Here is a 21483-nt window from a genome sequence, read left to right on the forward strand (position 1 = left end):
GACGGCGGGCTTGTCTGGCGCGCGGCACTTATGCGTTCTCGCAGGTTTGGGACTGTCGCAGTGCTTGCGTCAACGTTGCTGGCGCCGGCGATTGGGTTGACACGCTTCAGATTCTAAGATTGTGGAACAATAACCAGCGACGATGCAAGCACCAGAGTCGGTCGCTCCTCAGACGCCAGAACAACAAGAACTGAACCCACCTCCGACCATGCCGTCCAAGCTCGCAGCGGAGACCCCAAGTGCCGAAGCGACGACGACGCTCACGAACCTCATCGTGGCGTTTCTCGAGATCTCGTCGTCCTTTCTGCGCTTCAAGCACACGGGCCCCGTGGCGTCGCAGTCGCTCCAAGCTGTCGCTGGTATTGCTACATGCGTCGTCTCGGCTCGAATCACGGGATGTGCTATGTAGCGGCGCTCGAGAAGCCCATGGTCATCAAGGCGCTCTGTCGCATCATGCAGGTATGGGCCACGGTAGTCGAGAGCGATGCGTTGCATCGATGTTCATCATCGCTGTCTAGACCATCGCTATGGCCCTCGAGAAGGAGATCGTGCTCGAGTCGGTCGCGCAGTCGCTCGACATGACCGCCAACAAGCTCAAGAAAGAGAGCGTGACGACCGAAGCGATCATGCAGCTCATTCTGAACCTGAGTGCCCAAGGCATCTCGGGCGTCAACACGCTCTTGGACCAAGACGTTGTCCTGAAAGGGTACCTCGATGCGCTCGAGACGTTCAAGCCCGTGCTGCACACGGCCAAGGACTTGTATGAGTACAGCATGACGTACCCGGCCGTGAGCTACATGGTCTCGCAGCTGCAGCACCAGGCCTCGTCGCGTGGGCACCACATTACGTCGCTCTTGACCAACCCACGCGTGCACACGGCGATCTCGACCGCCACGTCGCTCACAACCACCGCGTGGAACCAAGCGTGGGAGTACTCGCCGTTCGCGTCCAAGGCTAGCAACGCTGAGCGCGAGAAGCTGCGCTCCGAGGTCATGCTCCACTCCCAAGTGCCCTTTGCGGGCATGTCGCTCGAAGACATGCTCTCGACGAACGAGCAGGTGCGTGACGCGATGGTGCGCCTCGCCGTGGCCAAGGACGCCAAGATTGCGCAGCTGGAAAAGTCGCTCGCCGACACCAACCAGTATGCGACCGAGCTCGCCGAGGCCATCGCCAAGGGCCCGTACCACAAGCGCCCGCCCATGTCCTACTAGCGATCTTTCTAATTTATGTGTCACTGGACAGCGGGCAAGTCACGCGGAACGTTCGTCAAAAAAGCGCTTTGAAAGCGCGTAGGACGTTAATAGTCCCTAATTTTATTCTTTTTGGTACAAGTAGCTTGGTATTTGTATTGCATTAAAATGTGTAAATAAAGATGGACGCGTCCCACACCGCCCAGAGCGAGAAAGGGTCGGTCGACGGCAGACAACGAAGGAGCATGGTACGTGGCAGCATGGCCGGCGACGGCGACGGCGACGGCGGGAGGGCTCATGTTTGGCCTAGTTCTTTGGCGGACAAGGCGGCAACAACCCGTTCGGTGTCAACTTTGGCTTTGGCCACAACTTTCCGCAGCGGTACGAGCGCTCCTCGATCGAGCTACATGGTCATGGCGCATGGACGCTAGCTTTGACGAGCACTACCGCGTGTACCCCGTGTCGTTCTGCGACAAGGCGCACTTGGAAGACGGCGACAAGAGTACGACGACATTGCTTATCGTTCGTGCTTGATCGGTGGTGCTAGTTCTCTTGCCGCCGTCCGCGCTCGAGACGCTGGGTACGCCACGCCAGCCCACACGAGGATAGCGCTCATGCGACTGTAGCACGCCTGCATATCGAGTACCCGATGCTCTTCAAGATCAAGAACGAAGCGGTCAACCGTGTGTCGCACTGCGGCGTGCTCGAATTTAGCGCGCCCGAGGGCAGCTGCTACATGCCCTACTGGGTACGTCGTCGACGACGACGACGATGGAATCTCCTCATGCGAGTTGGCTAGATGATGCAAAACATGTTTCTCACCGAAGGCAGCATCCTCAACATCCAAAACGTCACGTTGCCGAAGGCGACCTTTGTCAAGATCCGTCCGCAGTCCAAGGACTTTCTGGACATTACCAACACCCGCGCCGTGTACGCCTTGTCGATTGTCTTTATGTACACACCTCAGAGGTGTCTTCTGGTTGCGTAGCCTCGAGGCGTCGCTGCGCAAGTACTCGTGCATGACGGTGGGCGACACGATTTGCATTCAGTACAACAACCGCAACTACCTCCTCGACGTCCGCGAGGTGCGACCTGTCGACGCCGCCAGTATCATTGAGACGGACTGCGAAGTCGACTTTGAAGCGCCTGCCGACTATGTCCCGCCGCCGGCCCCCGTTGCGGCGGCGGCGCCCGCGCCCGTCTCCAACCAGCCGTTTGGCGGTGTGCCCACGATGAAGCGCGAAGCGTTTGCCGCCGCTCGCCCCGCCTCGCGCGGCTCGGGCCTCGGCGGCCTCCGCATGAAGAAGGCAACCGACCAAAACACAGACGCCGAAGCACTCCGAGCGGCTCGACTGAAGCGCTACGAGGCGTTCCATGGGACCGGGGTCTCACTCACGGGCGCGACATCGACGTACGCTGCACCGACGACGGTGGCGCCGACGAGCGCACCGAAACCAGAGGAGGAAGAGACCAAGGCCGCCCCCAAGCCGTTCGAGGGCCAAGGCAACCGTCTTCGATAAGTCTCCTGTGAGAATCCACTCATTTGGTTGATGACTCCGTCTTTTCTACTACATTTACGTATCTTTTTCCCGTCAAGCCCTCGGCAGCACGTGGGATGCGGCTGCGGTAGACGGCAAACCAGTCTACTCTAGTACGAAAAACCATTACTGAGCGACGAACGATATATATCAATGTATCAATCTCATGCGAATGCAACAGGACGGCCGCGGCACGAGCCAGGGAATCCAGTGGGATCATCGTTGAAATAAATAAATTTCACTCGGTCATGAATGGATGACCGTATGCGACGAACAACGTGTGCCCCAGTGTTGGCTCGACGGCTTCGTCGGCAAAGTCCTCGAGGCTCGGAGCCTGCTGCGTGAATGCAGTCGGAATAGCAGCGACTGCTTCCATCGGCTCTGTCGACGCGGGCTGCACTGCTGGTTGCGTCATCGAGAAGATGTGCGTAGCAGCTTGCACATGGTCGCCGTCGCTCTCCGTAGGGCTGGGCACCTTGAGAGGCGACTGCCAGTTGCGCGCCTCCACCACCGAGCTCCCGTCTCGCGCCGCATGCAAACTGGTCGAGAGATGGGTGCCCAAGAGCTCCAAGTGCGATCTCTCCGTCTTGATAGCTCGCGCCTTCGTCGTGCCAGTCAGCGACATCGTGGCGCGTTTGCTTTGAACGACCTTCCAGCGGCGTTGGCATTGGTCACAGCTACACAATCATGGCGTCAATCCGCACCTCGTGATCGTGCGAAGCGAGAGACATACTCGCGGGTGGCAACGATGTAGGCGACCACGTCCCAATCGCTCGTCAAGCTTGTCGCAAAGTGTAGTCGGTCGTTCTCATCCATAGCCCAAGGTCCATGATGTCGAGTTGCTCTGCCGAACACCGAGTACCAAGTGCGTTGGCAGTCACGGGCGGAATGACGAGTGAAGTACGCGGCCACTTGGTCCCAAGTCGCGCAGGTTGGGGCAATGGCCCGCAGTTGTGCTAGCTACGTGCAGTCGATGAGCGAGGAGCTGCGAGCACCGACGCACAAACCTCGTTACCGACCCAGGCATCCATTCTTGAGCTCCCGCGGCAAAATTTAACAGTGTCACGTTCAGGGGCAACCCAACTTATCGGATCATGCGTTAGTGTATCAATGTATCAGGAATAAGGTGCGACGCAAGTGGTAAAAGGCACAGAAGTATCAATTGTAAAATTTTAAGGTTTCAAGCTGGTGAGTTGCAAGCCAGCGTTTGTTGTACGCTGTAGCAGGGGTCGAGAAGCAGTTGATTGACCCTTGGTTTCAGCAATGACTCTGAAATGAAATGAGCTCGACGGTCAAGTTAAATGTATTAGATGTATCTACCAAATGAGAAGTGGATAATCCAGGCACGCAAGCAGGCAACTAAGCGACCCGATTCCGACGTGTTGCGTGGTCGAGAATGACAAGGGTCGCGCACAGGCGTCATCAACGACACTGCTGCTTGCAATAGACTTATGTAGTAGTTTACATTTACATGGAACCTTACGCCAATGTAGTTTTATCTACTCGGAGATGGCGCCGAACATAAAATGCGAGTGGCGAAGGGGCTGCGCGCGTGGAAGCGACCGCGACACCTTTTGCGTCTTGCCTTCGTCCAGCGTCCCGTGGCCTAGAACGTCACCGACGTCCCATGACCGTCCATGACACTCTGCTGCGTACCTTCAAGAACCAGGTCAAAGCCGTCGCCGAGCTCGACGCTAAAGTGGAACCGGCACTTGTACGACGCGGCAGCTTTCGGCGAAAACGTCACCTACCGACCCATATGACGTTTTTCCAGTCAAAACATAGGTCGTCGTCCTACGAGCACTTCCAGCGGTCGATGGATCGCAGCTTGGTACTGCGGCGACGGTGATGGCACGAGCGCACCTACCCACAGGTTTTGTTTCTACCTCGTGTCACAGCACAAGCATGCACGTACCGCTGTTGTGCAGCGGCAGCGATGGACCACGCAGCGTGCCCGATGAGATGCTGAGTTGAAACACCTAGCCCTCCAATGTGTATCAAGGTCCGAATCCAAGAGCGTCTACCGAAGGGTCGTCGACGGTCTTGGACCCAAGCTGTGGCACATGGTGCACCGTGAAATGCGCGTCCACCTCGGTGGGATTCGAGAGAAAGACCTTGACCTACGCCCGAGATACACTTGTGAGCTCGTCGTCTTGAAACGATGATGCGAGGGATCATGTAGTTTCAATACGGTCTCGTGCTGCTCGCAGTGGACGAGCCCAAACTTGAAGTGCGACGGCGCAAGGACGAGGATAGGGCGCAAGATGCGTCCTTGGAGCTGAATCGTCTGAAGCGTGCCTTGGCTGAAGCGGATCGTAAGGGCGCCCGGAACAAACACGACGGCGGGCTCGCGTCGGCTGGACGTGGGCGGCGGCTACGATAGCTCTTTAATAATGGCCTCTGCCGACGAATGGGGCGTCTACGAGCTTTGGAACGAAGTGAATCTTGACGTGCACCGATTGGCCCGGGCCCAAGGTGAAGCAGGGTGCTGGCTGCTGGTTGAACTTGATGGACCGCTGCGCGGGCGACAGCACACTATATAAAGATGGTAGGTATTGATTGCGCCTGACGGTCGTACCTGGGGCTCAGCGGGTGCGGCGTCGCCACGGACGTGGCTTCGACAATGTAAAAGGGTGTGTCCGCTACGTCAACTAGTGACCACTATTGTCTTATCACGCCATTTGTGTACGTGACGTTTCCAGGCGAAACGTGAGCTTGGTGGCCATGCGGTTCACGAGCTGAACGGCTTGCGTGTGGAGCGGGTGGTCGGGTACCTTGGTGTACAGCGACCTAGAGAGTATACGTTGCTAGATCATCAAGGTATCAATCTAAATACCAGGTCGTAAACGTCAAACACTGCAGACCGCCCGATGTCGTGCCCTTGTCCCAGTGCAAGTGGGGCTGGATCAAATGACCCGACATGGCCAGCTTGAGGCACGCCAACGACTTCATATTGAGCGAGCCTAGGAATGCACAATGAATATTTTGGATCGACACAATGGAGTGTCCGTACCGTTCTTGTACTTTGCCATCGAGTTGGTGAGGCGCACGGCTTTGAGAGCCTTCCCGACCGCACCCATCATGATGCTTTTGGCAGACGAGGTGTTGCCATCGGTGACCGCCGACGCGCTGCTGCTGAGCGTCGCCGATGACGCGCCGTGGTCGACGCCGTCTAGGCACATCGTCGTAGGTTCAATAGTGAGGAAGGAGTACCATTGTCATTGTGCAGCCACTCGGCATCTGCGACCAAGAGCGCGCGCGTGAGCCTAATATATATGGCTGAGTATTCGTATATTGGTGCTTCAGGTACCCGATGCCAGTGTTGCGCGCTGGGAAAAATGTCATTTGAAACGTAGCGTGGCCATGCTTGGGCACGATCTTGTCTTGGGGATCGACTTGGAACGGCAGAAACGAGGCTTCCTTTTGCAAGTGCGGCCGAATCGTCACTTGAAGACTCTATTCCCATGATGAGCGAGCCCTCGTGCACAATATGCAATATTTCTACCCCGCTGTCGAGAACTTGGATGCGAAGGTCCACGACGCGCTCGAGGCTGTCTGGGTCGGGGTATTCGAGCAACTTCCACGCGAGTTTGGCAGGGATCGGGCCCGTGTTGATGATCTGGATCTTGCGGACGACGCTCTGCCATATGAAAGTGTCCATCGTTCATATTGAAACGAATATATATGTTGCAGACCTCCGAGTGCAGGGGCAGCATGCCATACTCGAGCACCGGCCACACCCCCGCGTTCTACGCGCAAGGGAAGACACTATTTCCGAGTCGATATATCGAGTGTACCTTTATGAGGAGACCGACGCAGTTGGGATTGATGCTCAGGGGGCACCCGACGACGTTGATCGTTGCACTCAGCCGCACCGGAGGCATGGTGTCCAATTTCACAATGATATCGTCGACGTAGCTAACAAACATGTAGAAAGCGCGCCCTAACAATATATATTGTCGCACCGCCCCGACATGTTGTTGAAGCACGTAATGTGCACGACAGCTTGCTCCCACTCGGCAATCGTCAGCGCCGCGGGATAGCACACCTACTCGCTCAATACAAATATATCTCGGGCAATATTGGAATCGAGGCCACATACGAGAGCGACGCCGTGGCCGAGGCTGAGCACCCGGCGGTCTTCCAGCACGTTGGCTTGCTCGGCCTTGTATTGCTGTCCTATAGGATGCGACGGTGCATAGGATGCCACGACCTGTGTTACGAACCTTGGGCCGACTGAAAGACGTTTTGCGGTGGCTCCAAGAGGTTCTCGGGGGGTGTCTCCGCTACCCACGACAATATATGTATGGTAAACGTCGCCCTGGGATGTGCGTACTCGAGGCCGCGGCGTATTTCTTGGCTTCAAACGACACTTTGGCGGGAATGCCGCTGTGGTTGCGGATCAGGAGGCGAAGCTACGCGTGATTTTAGACACGCGATCGACAATAATCGCGAGGAATAACGTACGGTTTTCCGCTCGAAAAGCGCGACTTCCTCGCCAAACTGCAGCTTGGGCAGCAAGGCGCCGGCCGGCGCGTCCGTGTGGGGTGCGAGCTCCGGAATCGGCTCGTTGGGCTTGAGAAGCTCATACGACAGCACAAGTCTACGCGATCGATGGATCAATCGATGAAAACAGAACATTGGACCAACCCTTTTTGGAGCGTACTGAGTTCAAACCCCAGTGGTGCCAAGAGGCCGCGGACGTTGCAGGCAAAGACGGCGTTGGTAAAGCCCGGCACCCGACCTACGAAATGCGTTGAAAATCCCCTTGAATGTGCGATTCGAACCGGTGAACGTCACCGTGATGGTGAGCGACTCTTTTGAGACAAGGTTGCCGGCTTTGGGCTCAAATTCAATCGTGTACGCCTTGGAGCGGCCTAGTTGCAACGTCTAGGCTCCATACGAGAGCAATGTATAAAAGGTGACCCTGGGGCTCGACCCACTTGAAGGACGCGGGCAGGTTCGATACATTGATGAGCTGGCACGTGGCCTGCACAGGCACGCCAATGTAGGTGGTGCCTGCAAAGCAATCTTCGACGACCAGTATGTCACATTGTTGTACATACCCAAGTTGATGCGCGTGATCGTCAAGTACACTTGGGGGCATTGAATCTCGGCGCGGGCCGAAATGAAGCTGGCGCACGTAAGCGGTTCCTGTAGCAACTCGCACTGGAACGACGCTACGCAACGACGGGTTTACTAACGCGTTGCAGCATCAAACCAAGGCGATACTACCTCGAAAGCGTTCCGGGTATTTCCCCGACATGCACAGGACCGAAACTTGGCCAATCTCGCCCGGCAAAAGCGACCCTTCCTCGGGGGTAAACGTGATGACGCATCTATACCGCGTCAGCAGCGAGAGCAAAGAACGAGAGGCACCGAGGAGGCGTGTCGATCTTCTCATCATCGGTCTTGCTCGCTTCGGACGACACCTTATGCATCGTGTTGTGGGATCCATGGAATTTGCTTTCAAGAATATACCATGGAGAAGCGCGAGAGCAAAGACTCGTTGGAATTGGAGCGTCTACAGGCACGCAACGAAATGAACAATCAAACTATCAAGTTTGTATCAACTTGAGCGGTGCAGGGTTGTGCACGGACGCGCCGACATGCGAGAAGCGGTAGCTAGCTAAGATACATTTTTACAGAGCAGGTACGTAACAAAAATGTACCGATTGCCGTCGACTCGTTACGGAAGCGCAGCACTTGTGTCGCCGAGTGCCCGACCGAGACAAGCCCAAAGTCAATCTATCGTATCCATTATATCTCTCAAGTACATGCAGGTCGGTACCTCGGGCGAGAGGAGCCGAATGTGCGGGCGTGGCACCGTGCCTTCGACCCAAATCGAGACCTTGTCGCTTGGTTCCTGAAGACCTTGGCCAATGTGGCACGTCAGCGGCAACGCAAATCCGCCCGTGAGCACTATTGCATCGTGTGCATCATCATCCGAGCCACAACAGGACGCGACGGAGCCTACGTGGGGTGTACTGGAGCTTGGCGATTGTCGAGCTATTGGCACTCAGAACGCCAGTCTGGGGCGTGATCGTCGCATCTAGTGTACATTATGGTACATGCAAGAAACACGTCGTACTTGGCGGCAGCGCATGCCAGTCAAAATGGACTTGCGAGTCATTCGGGTTGGCCAGCGTCAAGTTGACGGCAAGGGGCTGCTGCTGCGGCACACCGGCGCCGAACGCCACGACATTCGGTGAGACTTTGACGAGCGCCTACGAACCGATCCTGTCCTTCTGGTCTGTGGCCACGAGCCTACGTGTCGTCCCGTGCCTTCGAGAAGTAGCTGCATTGCGACCACGCTTGTCAACGGAGGGCTGCAAAGCAGTCGTCATCCCACGCTATGCCGACGCATGCAGCGTACCGGACACTGTCGACGCGGTCGGGGGCCCGTGCGGGCAAGCAGAAGGGTGGCACGTTGAGTATCATCAAGCTGGCAGTCGCTGCAAACGACGCCACTCTCTACCATGACAAGTGTCTGTTATTGCATCTGCGCACTGAGCTGATACCGTCGGTTCGAACGTGACGTGGAACCGGAGGGCACTTTGGCGCGTGAGTGTGCCCTATTGTAGTGCGTTATTGACTTGTCTGAGTTGACGGGTCAGCGCGGTACCTGCGAGGGGGCGACTCGAAACACGCTGGGCTCCTCTACCCACCCCGAGCAAATTGAGCCTTTGAAACGATAACGAGCGTGTACGCAGCTGCCATTCAAAGGGCAAATCGAGTCGCGTGTCGTTCCAAAGCTCAAATGTCTGCGACGACGACGAGCTAAACGAAAAATAATCGATGAGAGACCGTCATGTATCACGATGTTGTCACGGTACTCGACGACGAGCGGCGGAAAGAGCAAGCGGTCCAGTGGTCTAAACACAGGCATTGGAAAGGACGATATTGTATCAGCAATGTACCCCATTGTCTGCACTTTGGTCTCGATCGCCTTCTCGTTGACAGCGATCGGGAAGACGTGGATTTCACACCCTTCGCCTGCCAATTGAAACGTCTTGACCAGACAGTTGTCTAGTGCCTATGGCTAGGAGAATCCTGCCGAGAGAAAACGTCGATGGTACCGCAGACAACCACGAACGGCACCACTTGATGCCCGACCATTGTTGGTGTGTACGTAAGCTCCAGCTCCACCATGGCGCCTACGTCCTCAATCAGCAAAATGAGCGCACTGGCGCATCGAATAACACCTTTTTGAAGATCAAATGCACTTGGCGAGAGCTGGAAGGGCCCGACGCAGAGGGCTTTCGGTGTCTAGTTGCACATGTTTATGGTTCAAGCAGCAATTAGTCGAATCCTACCGCGGGCAGCGGTTCGCGCATGAGCGCATTGATGTGGTCGATCAGCGACGAGTGCGACAGCGCCTTCTCCCACTCGTCTTCGGTCATGAGCCAAAACCGACCACGGCCGCCTTGGTTGAGACACGAGATCGTTGTGACGCACGTGTCTACAATGACGTCAGCGTGACGAGCACCTCGTCATTCCAACACCTCCAATCAAGCAGCAGTGGGCTTGCAGCGTCGATGGAATCGAAAGCTGCGGCGGCTCGCGGTGCGCCAGAATGGGCACTTGCAATGGAATATCCTGCAATGATAATATCAGTGTATCAAGTCTCGTCGACAGCACATACCGTGCCCTGCGGCGTGTCCATCATGACAACAAACACGTCGTTGTAGTCGGCGCGCGTATCCGGTGCAAACTGGATGCGCACTTGGCAGCTGAGCCCTACCCTCGTCAATGTAGTCAATGAGAAAAATTTCAACGTTTCAACGTATCAAGCATACCCGGCGCAATCAGTCCGGTCTCATCGGGGAATTGCACCGAGGCAAGCATGAAGAACGCCGTCGCTGGCGGCAGCACGCGACACCGACTGCTGATCGCACTCACCTGTGAATTGTCAAAAATCGTGAATCGAATAAGGGATGTTTGGTCAACTGTACATTTTTGATCAACACGAGTTGCTCGTAAATGCCGCCAATCTCGTAGGCGAGAAATTCAACCGGGTTGGGCTGCACCACAAACGGTGGCTCCGACCTAGACAATATGCGTCTTTATAAACCCTATTGTTGGTTTTTCAAAAGATAGGAATTTCGGTACTCGAGCGTCACTTTGTTGGTATCGAAGCGCGGGTTTCGGACAAAGTTAAGCTTGCTCTGCATGCGGTGCAGAATCTTGTTGTTGAGGGCCGCGTCGTCCGTCGAAATCGTGTGCGCGACCGCTTTGGGCGTCGGCTTGGCGCGCGGCACGACCTACGAATTATATATATATATATCAATATGTCAATACAGCGCTAAAGACAATCGACCTCATCCACAAAGTCGCTAATGTACTCGTCGTCGTCGCCGTGCTCATTCATGTAAAACTTGTGCAACGTCGATTCCTTGCGTGTTTGGACCGTCGACGTCGACTTGAGGTACCCCGGCGTCTCGATCGCCGCCTTGGCCGCTACACGTCGCGTTGCAGCGTATGTGCTTGTATCGATAAAGACAAGGTAACCTTTGATCTGCGCCGTGGGGCCGTTGCCCGACCGATCGAGCATTTTGAGATGGTTCTCTTCCAGCAGATTTCGCGCCTGGATGAGCGACTGGGCAAACTCGCCTGTTCATAGGAAGACGTGCTTAGCGTATTCTCTGCGGGCGCTCGAAAGTCTGTACTACCAAACGGCTCCAGCTCGGCGGCGTCGAGGCGAAAGTTGGAGGGTCCGATGGGAATCTGCGCTTTCACGACGAGCCCTTGCTTGACGAGCTCCCGCGCCTAGTGGATTATACACGAATTACGATTCTGTCAATAGAAGAAATCGCCCACCTGCGCCTCGTCCTTCTCCAAGGCTTCGCGGCGGCGATTCTCGAGCAGTGCCATGAGGTCGGTGGCTTGCTGGACCTTGGCCCGAAGGTCTACGCAGCAGCTTTTTCTGGGCTGTGTCAAATTGGCTCAAGATACCGGCTTCCACTTCGGCGACGCGTTGTCGGCCGTACACCAAGTAGGGATGCTCGGGCTCCTACGCCTCGCGTCCCAAGGTGCCCGTGGGCAATCGCGCGGTTACCTCGGGTGTCTCTGTCGCATGGTCGTTGTTGTTGTCAGCATCGATTGTATGGTCTTCACTGGTCGTCTTTGGCGCCTGCGAAAGTAACCCGAGCTGATACAATGGCCGACAGGTTGAAGCGTCTACCGGTGTCATCGCCCATGCGTTGTTGAGTCGCTGGTCAAAGTCGTCCGTGTAGTAGTCGCGGAACGCGCGCCGAAGGACATTGGAAATCGAGCCGACGGCGACGACGTCTTCGTCCTTGAGCACTGGTACCGCGACCTGGTTGTCGCTCTCCGTAGGTCCCATCGATCGAGGCAACAGTATCGAGTGCACCCTTTCGCCAAGATACAAAACGACATGATATAGTATTACTACAACACTATTCTCCGTAAAAGAGAAATACCCAATGCCACCAGAACACCACCAAAATTCCCAAAATTGGCTTCTGGCCGTGTGCGAGCGTACATGATCTTCCTTCGATGACGATACTGCACCGTGCCTCCGAAGCGTATACGTCACCATTTTTCAATGCGCAATAAGAATACCCTGCAGAGGTGGAGAGGCGGATCGTTCGTTGCTTCGTTGCCAATCACCTTGGCCGGCGGCGACGTCGTGTGCGTTCCATACGCCGCTTCATGTGGGTAATAATTTCTGAGGCTCCAACTCGATGTCCACTTCTCTTGAGCGATGTCAACTTCATCGAGAGATCGTCGTCGCCCTTCCTGCAAACAACGCGTGGGAGCGTGCAGGGTACTTGTAATAGCACATGCAAGCGACACTTGACAACCGTTGTGGGCTACTGCAACGTGCAGATCAGAAAACCGTCGTCTATACTACTTCTCTTCCTCGGCGCTCGCTTCGAGCATGTCGCCATGGGACGTCGCCGACGTTCTTCTTGCTTGCCTTGACGACAAGCCTGCGAAGCGGACGTGGCGCAGGACCCTAGAATTCTTCCTATCCGACATCCAGTTCGGACCGAACACCGTGTCGGTCGACCAACGCGCGCACGGAATTGGATCTGGAATTCCGCATCGATCCACGCGTGCAAATGCGTCTCTCCCGACGACGACAAGGCGGCGACTCTCCCGGCACTGCCACGTCACGCAGTGGATTTAAATACTTCCTTGTTTCGAATGGAATCCAATCCAATAAAAAAAGCTTCGATGGCGATGTTCGCGGGCCTGTCGCAGCATGTAATTTAAAAAAAGGATGCGTGGGAAGCTGTAATAAAATACATGCGAATCTCCCACTTTGTTCGCCAATCATCTCTGGCTGGGTGCCATGGTCCCGTCGTTCGTCACACAATCCTATCCGCCGTCGACCACATACTCGATGATGCACTCGATCGCCCTCTCGCGCAAGGTCGTCGCCGCCGCCTGCCGCCGCATGCACATGGAGGCCTCGTCCTCGGACGTGACCAAGTCGGCCGTCAAGGTACAGAAGACTGCTATCCTCGCAGCATCCACTCACGAGGCAATAGGAACTGATTGGCGCAAGCCAAGTCGTGCTCTTCTCCAAGTCGTACTGCCAGTTCTCGGAGCGCGTGAAGGAACTCTTTGAGGACATGGACATTCAGTCGCTCACGATCGAGCTCGACGACCTCGACGAAGGCGCCCACATCCAGGACGCGCTCCGGGACATGACCCAGCAGTGCACGATCCCCAACGTATTTATCAACGGCAAGCACATTGGTGGCTGTGAGAGCGTCATGAAGCTCGTCAAAGCCAACAAGCTCATGGACACGATCTCGGGCGACGAGCAAGCGCCTGCCCACCACGGCTGAGCCGCCCTTCGATCTCTATTTTTAATTATTAATTTACAACCGCCTCCGAGTTGCGCTTCAACTGCATAACGAAATCAGACACGGGCGCGAGGACTCTGTCGTGCCACTGTGTCTGTGCCTCGTGCAGCCAAAGACAAGACGGGACGATAAAAATGGACCTCGGCGTAAAGCAGGCGCACGTGGCTGAGAGCGTACAACGTGCGCCGGCGTCCACTGTCTTCAACATGCGATCCTCACCCGAAAACGTCAATTTCGTTTTTAAATACCAAGCAATTTTAAAGTATTATATATTGCTTTTTAAATATTGTGTCTGCGGCGGCCATCATGATCCAAGCGCGTCGTCGGTCGGTTCTAATTGATGCACACACTGTCAACTGCACGGTAGACGGCCTGCATACCGAGACCAGTAGCTCTCCGCCGCAGCGTACTCGAGTCCGGCCTTAGCACGGAGACTCGAAGCGTGGCTTGAAGTATGTATTACCGTTGTTGACACCCCACGTCCTCGACGTTCCATGACAGGTTGTGCACACAAGTTGTCATGCATCATTTATTAGCAACATGTATAAGTTAGTCAGTACGGTGGAGAGTCTACAATGTGAGTTGCTTGCTTACTGCGACGTCGTGCCGGGGCAGTCGTCAAAGTCACCAAAGATCATCTCGTCGAGGGCGCGGCCGGCACCGACCATCGGGTAGCAGTGCTCGTCCTTCTCGACGACGAACTCGCCGAGGATCGGGCCGTCGGCGGCCAGGAACTCGGCCATCGCGCGCGGGAGGTCGGCTTCGTCCGTGCAGCGGATCGCTTTGCAGTGCATGCTTTCGGCAAACTTGACAAAGTCCGGGTTCTTCATGACCGTGCCCGAGTAGCGCTTCTCGTAAAAGAGGTCCTGCCACTGCTTGACCATGCCCTGAAAGTTGTTGTTCAGAAGAAGCACCTTGACGCCGACGTTGAACTCGGCGGCGGTCGCCATTTCTGTCAGCGTCATCGCGAACGACGCGTCGCCGTCAATGTCGATGACCATGTGGTCGGGCTTGGCCATTTTGGCGCCAATCGCGGCCGGGAGCCCGTAGCCCATCGTGCCGAGGCCGCCCGACGTAAGGAACGACCGCGGGTTGCGCCACCGGTAAAACTGGGCCGCCCACATCTGGTGCTGCCCGACCCCGGTCGAGATGATGACCTTGTCGTTCGTTTTCGTCTGCGTGTACAGCTCTTCAATGACGCGCTGCGGCTTCATGGGCATGCCCGGCGCGGCCGCGCGGTACCGGAACGGATGTGCCTTCTTCCAGCCGCTGATCTTTTCGTGCCATTCATGGCGTTCGTCGCGCACCAGCAGCGGCAAGAGCTGCTCAATGTTGTATTTCGCATCGCCAATGACACCGACCGTGGCCGGCACGATCTTGCCGACCTGCTTGCCCGAAATGTCAAAATGGATGATGCCGCCGCGGCCATCACGCGCGGCGCGGCGAGCCTCGGGGGCAAAGTCGGGCACGCGGCCGGTGACGCGGTCGTCGAAGCGCGCGCCGATCGCAATGATGCAGTCGGCTTCTTGGATCGCATAGTTGGCGTAGGCGGACCCGTGCATACCGAGCATGTGCAAACTCAGCGGGTCCGTCTCGTCAAACGCGCCCATGCCTTGGAGCGACGTCGTGACCGGGAGCTTGAACTCCTTGGCCAGCGATCGCAGCGCCTCGCTGCAGTGGATCGTGCCTTGGCCGGCGTAAATGACGGGCTTCTTCGCCTTGTTGATGAGCGCCGCCGCGGCTTGGAGGTTCTCGGACTGGTCGACGCGGTTGCCGTCGACCTTGTTTTCGCCATAGTAGCCAATGAGCTGCGGCGTCTTGGACACGGCCGTCTTGCAGATGCCGGCCGTGATGTCCTTTGGGAGGTCTACGAGCACGGGCCCCGGGCGGCCGGTCGTCGCGATGTGGTAGGCTTCGCGGAGATGGCGCGCGAGGTCCTTGATGTTGCGCACTTGCACGTTCCACTTGGTGCATGGGCGTGTGATACCCATGATGTCGGCCTCCTGGAAGGCGTCGCTGCCGAGCACCGGCGTCGCGACTTGGCCCGAGAAAACGATCATCGGCGTGCCGTCCATGAGCGCATCTTGGAGCGGCGTCACCGTGTTGGTCGCGCCAGGCCCCGACGTGACGAGCACGACGCCGGGCTTGCCCGTCGCGCGGGCGTAGCCCTGCGCCATGTGGCCCGCGCCTTGTTCGTGGCGGCACAAGACAAAGTCAAAGTGGGGCGACTCGTGGATCTCGTCGAAGACAGGCAGAATCGCACCGCCAGGGTACCCAAAGATGGTGTCCACCCCGAGCTCGGCGAGCGTCGAGTGAAAGATCGCGGCGCCCGTCTTGCCAATGTACTCGTCCGTGAGCTCGGGCTTGGGTGCGGCAGCGATCGCAGCTTTGGCGGGCGTGAGCTCGGCGATCGCCGTCGGGGCTGGCCGGAGGTGGCCAATGCCCCGGGTCATGGTCGCGTACGAGCGGCGAGGGTGGCAGGCGCGTCGGAGAGCAGCGGCGCGTCGGAGCATATTGCTGCGCAAAGCAAAGGAAATTGGAAACTACGGAAATCGAACCGTCTCGGCCGGCGATTGCTCAATCGTCGCGCTAAATCGAGTCGCTCGCTTTGTAAACCAGGTGAAACCGATCCCAGCGCGCGTTTACCCTAGCGCGGTAAAAGCCACCACAAGAACACCGCTGTTGAATGCGCAATCGGGTGACCACCTGGCGGTCACCAGCGGATGTTGAAGTTGGGACCACTGCCACGCCATGGACTCGAATACGTCGTCCCGTTGGCTCAGTGCAGTGCCGCCGAGAGCGACGAGGTAGGCAGGTTTATACGGCGCGAGATAGCCGTCCGAGACAGCACAGAGCCGCAAGGGCACGTTGGACGAGGCGGGCATGGCCTTTACTGGAGGGTCACGACAAGATTTTTCTGCGGTTTCAGCATTAAAATTCGACCAATCAGCGCGACGTTGAAGTGATTGGCAAATCAAACATTGGTTCGAACCTGGATCTTGACAAGGTCGAGCTGGCATTGCACAAACAGCGAGGTGGCAGGTGTCGACACTTGAGGACCAGAAGGTGATTCCTATGGCTCTCGGTGATGTCACGCGTCTTCGAATCCAAACCTGGGCACACCGCCACACGCAGCTTGCGCTTGGATACACGGCGCAGACACACATCGGGGTTTTACTTGGAGGCTATCAGTTCTTATATAGAACGCTGGAGTAGACGCAGTAGTACGCCTTCAACTGCGCCAACGACTGCTTCAACTGCACGGTAGACGTCCATGGCGCCGCAAACAAAAGTCGTCAAGCTTCAACAATGTTGCGATGACTCTGGCTTTGATCAACAAAAGACGATACAACCTTTACTATCCAATTGCTACTGCACTGATCGTCGAGCCGTGCGAGCCGAGCTCGGCGTTGTCTGCTGCCAAGGTACAGTAGCGGCCTTGCTGTCGGGATGCACCGATTGCAGCGTGCCCATTGGTGCCGAGCAGGATCACGATCGCGCGTTATGCCGCAAGGTCATGATGGAGACAAGCCATCTGTCGCGAGCCTCGCATACCACAGCACTGCATGCGTGCCACGTACGGAGGGGCTCGAGACAAGAGCATACGAGACAACAACGATACCAACGGAAGAATCTCCACATTCAAAAAACTTTTACTCGGCAAGCGTCGCGAGCCAACTGCGCATGCTGTCTTGGTCGCGAGCGTACATGGCAGCGCGGGTGCGGATGCGTTCGAGGGTCGCGTCCACCACACGCGCGTACGCGGGGTGCTGGCGCGTGGCCAAGAAGGCCTCGACCTCGAGCGCGCGGTCGTCGCTCTGGAAGCGCGTGATCGCCGACGTGAGGATGCGGCCGACCTGGATCGGCGCAAACTTTGCGTTGAGCGCCGCCCAGTGCTCCTGCACGTACGTCCACGCGAGGTCGGCGCCGGCCATGTCGCTGGCGACGCTGCTAAAGATGTACTGGATGTCCTGCGCGCGCACGTTCTCGACGCCCCACTGCAGCGTCTGCAGCTTGAGGCCCGGGATCTTGCCAATGTTGGAGAGGCAGTCGAGCTGCTCTTCGATGAAATCGCTCGTCAAGTACGTGCTGGAAAAGTACTCAAAGACCGCCTTGGCCTCGGACGGCGCGCTCGCCTGGCGCGCATGGAGCGAGTAGACCACCGAGCGCAAGTCGGCCGAGAGGTTTCCGGCGTGGAAGCGGCGCGAGGCCTCGGCGAGGACGTCCGGGTCGCGGGCGCCACCAAGCATGGCGAGCACGATGCGGCGAAAGTTGCTCGTCATCTCGACGTCCGTCTCGAGCTTGTCCCACGTGAGCGACGCAAAGACGTTGGCGTAAAGGCCCTGGACATAGGTGCGAAGCGCCGGCGCGCACGCCTCGTCGTCGTGGAAGAGCGACGTGTACGCCTGGAGGTTCTCCGAGAGCTCCTTCCAGCAGAGGTACTCGGGCTCGGCCGCAAACGCTTCCGAGAACGCGAGCGCGTCGGCGCAGCTCAACACGCCGGCGCGGGCCAGCATAAAGACACTCGAAAGCAAGGACACGCGGTCGACGACACCGAGCTCGAGGCTGCGCACCGGCTCCTTGAGCGCGTGCCAGGCCGAGTCGGGGTAGTTGACAAGGTAGAAGCCGGTCTGCTGCGCGTTGAGCTTGTACCACGGCGCGTCCGACGGCTTGGGCAACGAGAACGTCTCGTTGTCGTGCGTCCAGATCGTCGTCGACGTCGTCTCGGCCGGCGTCGCGAGCGTGAGCGGCACGTCCCAGCGGCTGCCTTCGTTGTCGTCGCCAAACGCGAGAAACCGCGTCTGCGAGAGCTCGAGCGTCGCCTCGTCCGTCTCGGTGATTGAGAGCACGGGGAAGCCCGTCTGCTTGGTCCACGTGTTGGCCATGGCCGTGATCTCCATGCCGGATGCGGCTTCGAACGCGTCCCAGAGGTCCTCCGTGCGCGCGTTGGCGTAGCTGTGCTGGAGCAGGTAGTTGTGCACGCCAGCATAAAACTGGTCGAGGCCGACCACGTTGGCGAGCATGCGGATGACGCTGGCGCCCTTGGCGTACGAGATCGTGTCGAAAATCTCGTTCACTTCGTCCGGGTGGTGCACTTCGACCTCGATCGGGTGCGAGCTCAGCATCGCGTCCTTGGTCATCGCGAGGCCCATCGTGATGTCTTGGACAAAACTGGTCCACATGTTCCACTCGGGAAAGATGTGGTCGACCGCGTCAAACTCCATGAAGCGCGCGAACCCTTCGTTGAGCCAGAGGCTCGTCCACCACTCCATCGTCACGAGGTTGCCAAACCTAATCATTGTCAAACGATGGTCAACTTGTCCATCCAAAAATGGAAAAAATGGAGAAAATGAAAAAAATGGACGAAAAGGAAAAAAATGAAAAAATGAAAAAGACGTACCATTGGTGCGCGAGCTCGTGGCAGACGGTCCGCGCGGTCGCGGTCTTTTGCGCAATCGACGACCCGTTCTCGTCAATGAGGAGACGCATCTCGCGGTAGGTCACGACGCCCCAGTTCTCCATCGCACCCGCGTTAAAGTCGGGGATCGCGAGCATGTCGAGCTTCGTGAGCGGGTACGGGATGCCAAACTTTTGCGTGAAAAACGAAAGGCACTTGGTCGCGACGTCCAGCGCGAACCGACCGCGCTCGCTGCGCCCGACCGGCGTGTAGACGCGAACCAGAACGCCTTCGGCCGTATAGCCCGAGACGTAGTCGAACTCGCCGACGACCATGCCCACGAGGTACGTCGACATGACGGGCGTCTCGGCAAAGGTCCACTTTTTCTCAAAGACGCCCGCGTTCTTGGTCAAGTGCGCGGCCTTGACGGGGCGCACAAGCGTCGAGAGCACGTGCGTGTTGGAGATCGCTTCGCGGTCGATCGGCGTCACCATGGAAATCTGAAACTTGGCCTTGATCGCAGGCTCGTCCCAGCACACGAACGCGCGGCGCGCGTCGCACGCTTCAAACTGCGTCACGGCCATGACGCGGCGCTCGCCGTTCTGCGTGTACTCACTGCGGTAAAAGCCCTTGAGCTTGTCGTTGAGGATACCGTGGAAGCGCAAGTGGAGCGTCGCATGCGAGCCCGCGGCCAGCGTCGTCGGAAACTCAAACGTGACCGACTCGTCAAATTTGGTGTACCGGATCTCATCGCAAGCGATCGACGCGCCCGACGCGAGCGTGACGCTGACGTCATGGACCCAGAGCTCGACGGCGTGGCACGTGATGCTCTTGGTGTCTTCGGTGATCGCGATGGCAATCGACTCGGAACCCTCAAAGCGAAAGCCGTCCAAATCAATCACGTCATAGTCGAGCGTGTACTAAAGACAGCGGTCCGTGTGTCAGACTATTGCAGATGGCGGAGATACCTTGATGGGCTGGACGGACGTTGGGAGGCGCGCAAACTCGCGCGCCTGCTTGGGCTCTTGGACGCACATGACGACGACTTGGGAAATGACGATGGAAGTCGTCCTTTCTGCAACTCGTTGCACGACCAGCTGGGCGATGCGTATAAAATGCGATATTTAATGTGCCATACACAATGCAAGCTATTGTGCCAGAATGGATTAAATACGACCTCGGACCAAACAGGACCCAAGATCGGTATCCGGACGTATTCAGAAATTATCCGAAATGCAAGGGCCAAAGGGCACTTTGGCGCCCCACGTCTCAGGCGCCACATCGCACTGGACGCCCGGCAGACACGTGGGCATTATTATTTGCCTGGACGATGTGTACAGTATTAGCACATCGAACAAGACAGTTTAATGATACACGCCACGGCCATAAGTGAGACCAATAAGAATAAGAAAGACACCACAGGCGATGGTGTAAAGATGCGCTGGCTTCCAATTGGATGACTCAGAGTTGGGGCGACTTCTATGGCACTCGCCTGCGCCCATTGTTGGCGAGAGGCGCTGGACAAGCCTGCGATGGATTGCTCCCGTCCATTGCACTTGCACGATTTTCGCGCGCTATTTGGTGTCAAGAATGCAGACAGCAGTACCGGTAGTCGACCACCTTTTGTCAAGTCGGTGGATTCGCGCTTCTTCTCGTGCAGGAGGTGCGGGTTTCAAGTCCCGTAGGTGCTGTCCCTTTCTTCTCTTTATAATTGACGATGCCATCGGTACCATCAAGATAAAAAAGGAGCAATCCAGCTCGTTCCGTGCTAGTTTTCACGCGCCACGTACCACAACACTTAATGCGGCGCCGTGGTGTTCGTGGCGCTTACCAGTAGCAACCAGTTTGTGGCCATGGCGGCGTGCTGCGTGACTTCGTTCTTCCAAGCTGCTTAATCTTGAGCAGACGCGGAACATTGAAATCATTCTTGTCGTCCACTGCGTTCTCCCGGAAGCAAGTTCCTTCATGTTATGACGTTGGTGATCTCTTCAAGGTCGAACGCCACATAGTGCACTCCAAGCGATCTATCGACGAACGCTTCTCTCATCGCATGACAATAGTAATCGCGTGGATTGTACAAGTAAATAAATTAACGATTCAAGAGTTACGCGCGACCGTACAGAACACGGAACCGCTTCAGCAACTGGATCGGCGACGCCACCGACAAGAGGTTGATCACGTACGCCGGCATGTAGCCGCCGAGGTCCATGTGCACAATCAGTGTCACCGAGCACGACGTCGGCGTCAGCGGACGAACAATGTACCCCGACACGTGCGTGTGCGCGCGCACAAAGTGCTTGCTGACCGGCACGCTGTCGTGCTCGACGCTCTTGGTGCCAATGACGATGGAGCCGTCCTCGAGGCGCTGCTCGCTCGTGACGACGAGAAAGTCGCGCGCCGTCGTCGGAAACACCGGCTTGGCCTGCACATACCGGATCGTCTTGGTCTCGGCCGGGTTGAGCGCCTCGATGATGCGGCAGTTGTCGGTCATCTCGTCAAAGATGTGCATCTGCTGC

The 21483-nt window shown here is 57.1% G+C and overlaps 8 protein-coding genes across 8 annotated transcripts; 3 read left to right on the plus strand and 5 right to left on the minus strand.

The window, feature by feature from the left end:
- The first annotated feature begins 121 nt into the window (after positions 1-121).
- Positions 122-1333, plus strand: SPRG_08360 (hypothetical protein). The gene is made up of 3 exons (XM_012347600.1): positions 122-359; positions 410-459; positions 519-1333. The coding sequence occupies exons 1-3, from the start codon at positions 143-145 to the stop codon at positions 1209-1211; spliced, it is 960 nt and encodes a 319-aa protein (XP_012202990.1). The 5' UTR covers positions 122-142; the 3' UTR covers positions 1212-1333.
- A 41-nt stretch (positions 1334-1374) lies between these two features.
- Positions 1375-2745, plus strand: SPRG_08361 (hypothetical protein). The gene is made up of 7 exons (XM_012347601.1): positions 1375-1438; positions 1501-1571; positions 1622-1692; positions 1738-1770; positions 1817-1938; positions 1990-2120; positions 2179-2745. Exons 1-7 carry the CDS (start codon positions 1436-1438, stop codon positions 2708-2710), a joined length of 963 nt encoding a protein of 320 aa, XP_012202991.1. The 5' UTR covers positions 1375-1435; the 3' UTR covers positions 2711-2745.
- Positions 2746-2966: 221 nt separating this feature from the next.
- Positions 2967-3353, minus strand: SPRG_08362 (hypothetical protein; the record flags this gene model as incomplete). Its single annotated transcript, XM_012347602.1, has 1 exon — positions 2967-3353. One exon carries the CDS (start codon positions 3351-3353, stop codon positions 2967-2969), a length of 387 nt encoding a protein of 128 aa, XP_012202992.1.
- Positions 3354-4168: 815 nt separating this feature from the next.
- On the minus strand, positions 4169-9032 carry SPRG_08363 (hypothetical protein; the record flags this gene model as incomplete). Its single annotated transcript, XM_012347603.1, has 34 exons — positions 4169-4334; positions 4385-4475; positions 4527-4591; positions 4644-4707; positions 4753-4848; positions 4920-5102; positions 5152-5263; positions 5307-5370; positions 5418-5518; positions 5565-5691; positions 5742-5900; positions 5942-5994; positions 6039-6184; positions 6234-6368; positions 6424-6477; positions 6526-6646; positions 6694-6776; positions 6831-6907; positions 6955-7014; positions 7065-7143; positions 7196-7331; positions 7379-7472; positions 7516-7605; positions 7655-7747; positions 7795-7908; positions 7964-8067; positions 8108-8160; positions 8210-8252; positions 8303-8357; positions 8401-8476; positions 8520-8650; positions 8706-8780; positions 8820-8955; positions 9000-9032. 34 exons carry the CDS (start codon positions 9030-9032, stop codon positions 4228-4230), a joined length of 3210 nt encoding a protein of 1069 aa, XP_012202993.1. The 3' UTR covers positions 4169-4227.
- Positions 9033-10029: 997 nt separating this feature from the next.
- On the minus strand, positions 10030-12074 carry SPRG_22220 (hypothetical protein; the record flags this gene model as incomplete). Its single annotated transcript, XM_012347677.1, has 13 exons — positions 10030-10190; positions 10234-10327; positions 10374-10468; positions 10528-10630; positions 10684-10777; positions 10841-10992; positions 11049-11188; positions 11240-11341; positions 11401-11497; positions 11549-11637; positions 11684-11741; positions 11787-11861; positions 11913-12074. The coding sequence occupies 13 exons, from the start codon at positions 12072-12074 to the stop codon at positions 10030-10032; spliced, it is 1422 nt and encodes a 473-aa protein (XP_012203067.1).
- Positions 12075-13079: 1005 nt separating this feature from the next.
- On the plus strand, positions 13080-13699 carry SPRG_08365 (hypothetical protein). The gene is made up of 2 exons (XM_012347604.1): positions 13080-13202; positions 13249-13699. The coding sequence occupies exons 1-2, from the start codon at positions 13101-13103 to the stop codon at positions 13549-13551; spliced, it is 405 nt and encodes a 134-aa protein (XP_012202994.1). The 5' UTR covers positions 13080-13100; the 3' UTR covers positions 13552-13699.
- Positions 13700-14084: 385 nt separating this feature from the next.
- On the minus strand, positions 14085-16096 carry SPRG_08366 (acetolactate synthase). The gene has a single exon (XM_012347605.1). The coding sequence runs from the start codon at positions 16080-16082 to the stop codon at positions 14160-14162; it is 1923 nt and encodes a 640-aa protein (XP_012202995.1). The 5' UTR covers positions 16083-16096; the 3' UTR covers positions 14085-14159.
- A 1126-nt stretch (positions 16097-17222) lies between these two features.
- On the minus strand, positions 17223-20037 carry SPRG_08367 (hypothetical protein; the record flags this gene model as incomplete). The annotated part of the gene is made up of 3 exons (XM_012347606.1): positions 19936-20037; positions 18971-19887; positions 17223-18861 (listed from the first exon to the last, which is right to left on the minus strand). Exons 1-3 carry the CDS (start codon positions 20002-20004, stop codon positions 17223-17225), a joined length of 2625 nt encoding a protein of 874 aa, XP_012202996.1. The 5' UTR covers positions 20005-20037.
- Between the last annotated feature and the right edge of the window lie 1446 nt (positions 20038-21483).

This window comes from Saprolegnia parasitica (assembly GCF_000151545.1).
Source record: "Saprolegnia parasitica CBS 223.65 unplaced genomic scaffold supercont2.37, whole genome shotgun sequence".
NCBI lineage: Eukaryota > Oomycota > Saprolegniomycetes > Saprolegniales > Saprolegniaceae > Saprolegnia > Saprolegnia parasitica.

Coding starts and splice junctions, on each gene's coding strand:
- SPRG_08360 (XM_012347600.1), top strand. CDS start 143: ATGCAAGCACCAGAGTCGGTCGCTCCTCAGACGCCAGAACAACAAGAA. Junction 360..409: donor GTCGCTCCAAGCTGTCGCTG/GTATTGCTACAT, acceptor TGTGCTATGTAG/CGGCGCTCGAGAAGCCCATG. Junction 460..518: donor CGCTCTGTCGCATCATGCAG/GTATGGGCCACG, acceptor ATCGCTGTCTAG/ACCATCGCTATGGCCCTCGA.
- SPRG_08361 (XM_012347601.1), top strand. Junction 1,693..1,737: donor CTTGGAAGACGGCGACAAGA/GTACGACGACAT, acceptor CGGTGGTGCTAG/TTCTCTTGCCGCCGTCCGCG. Junction 1,939..1,989: donor GCTGCTACATGCCCTACTGG/GTACGTCGTCGA, acceptor CGAGTTGGCTAG/ATGATGCAAAACATGTTTCT.
- SPRG_08365 (XM_012347604.1), top strand. CDS start 13,101: ATGATGCACTCGATCGCCCTCTCGCGCAAGGTCGTCGCCGCCGCCTGC. Junction 13,203..13,248: donor TGACCAAGTCGGCCGTCAAG/GTACAGAAGACT, acceptor ACGAGGCAATAG/GAACTGATTGGCGCAAGCCA.
- SPRG_08366 (XM_012347605.1), bottom strand. CDS start 16,082: ATGCTCCGACGCGCCGCTGCTCTCCGACGCGCCTGCCACCCTCGCCGC.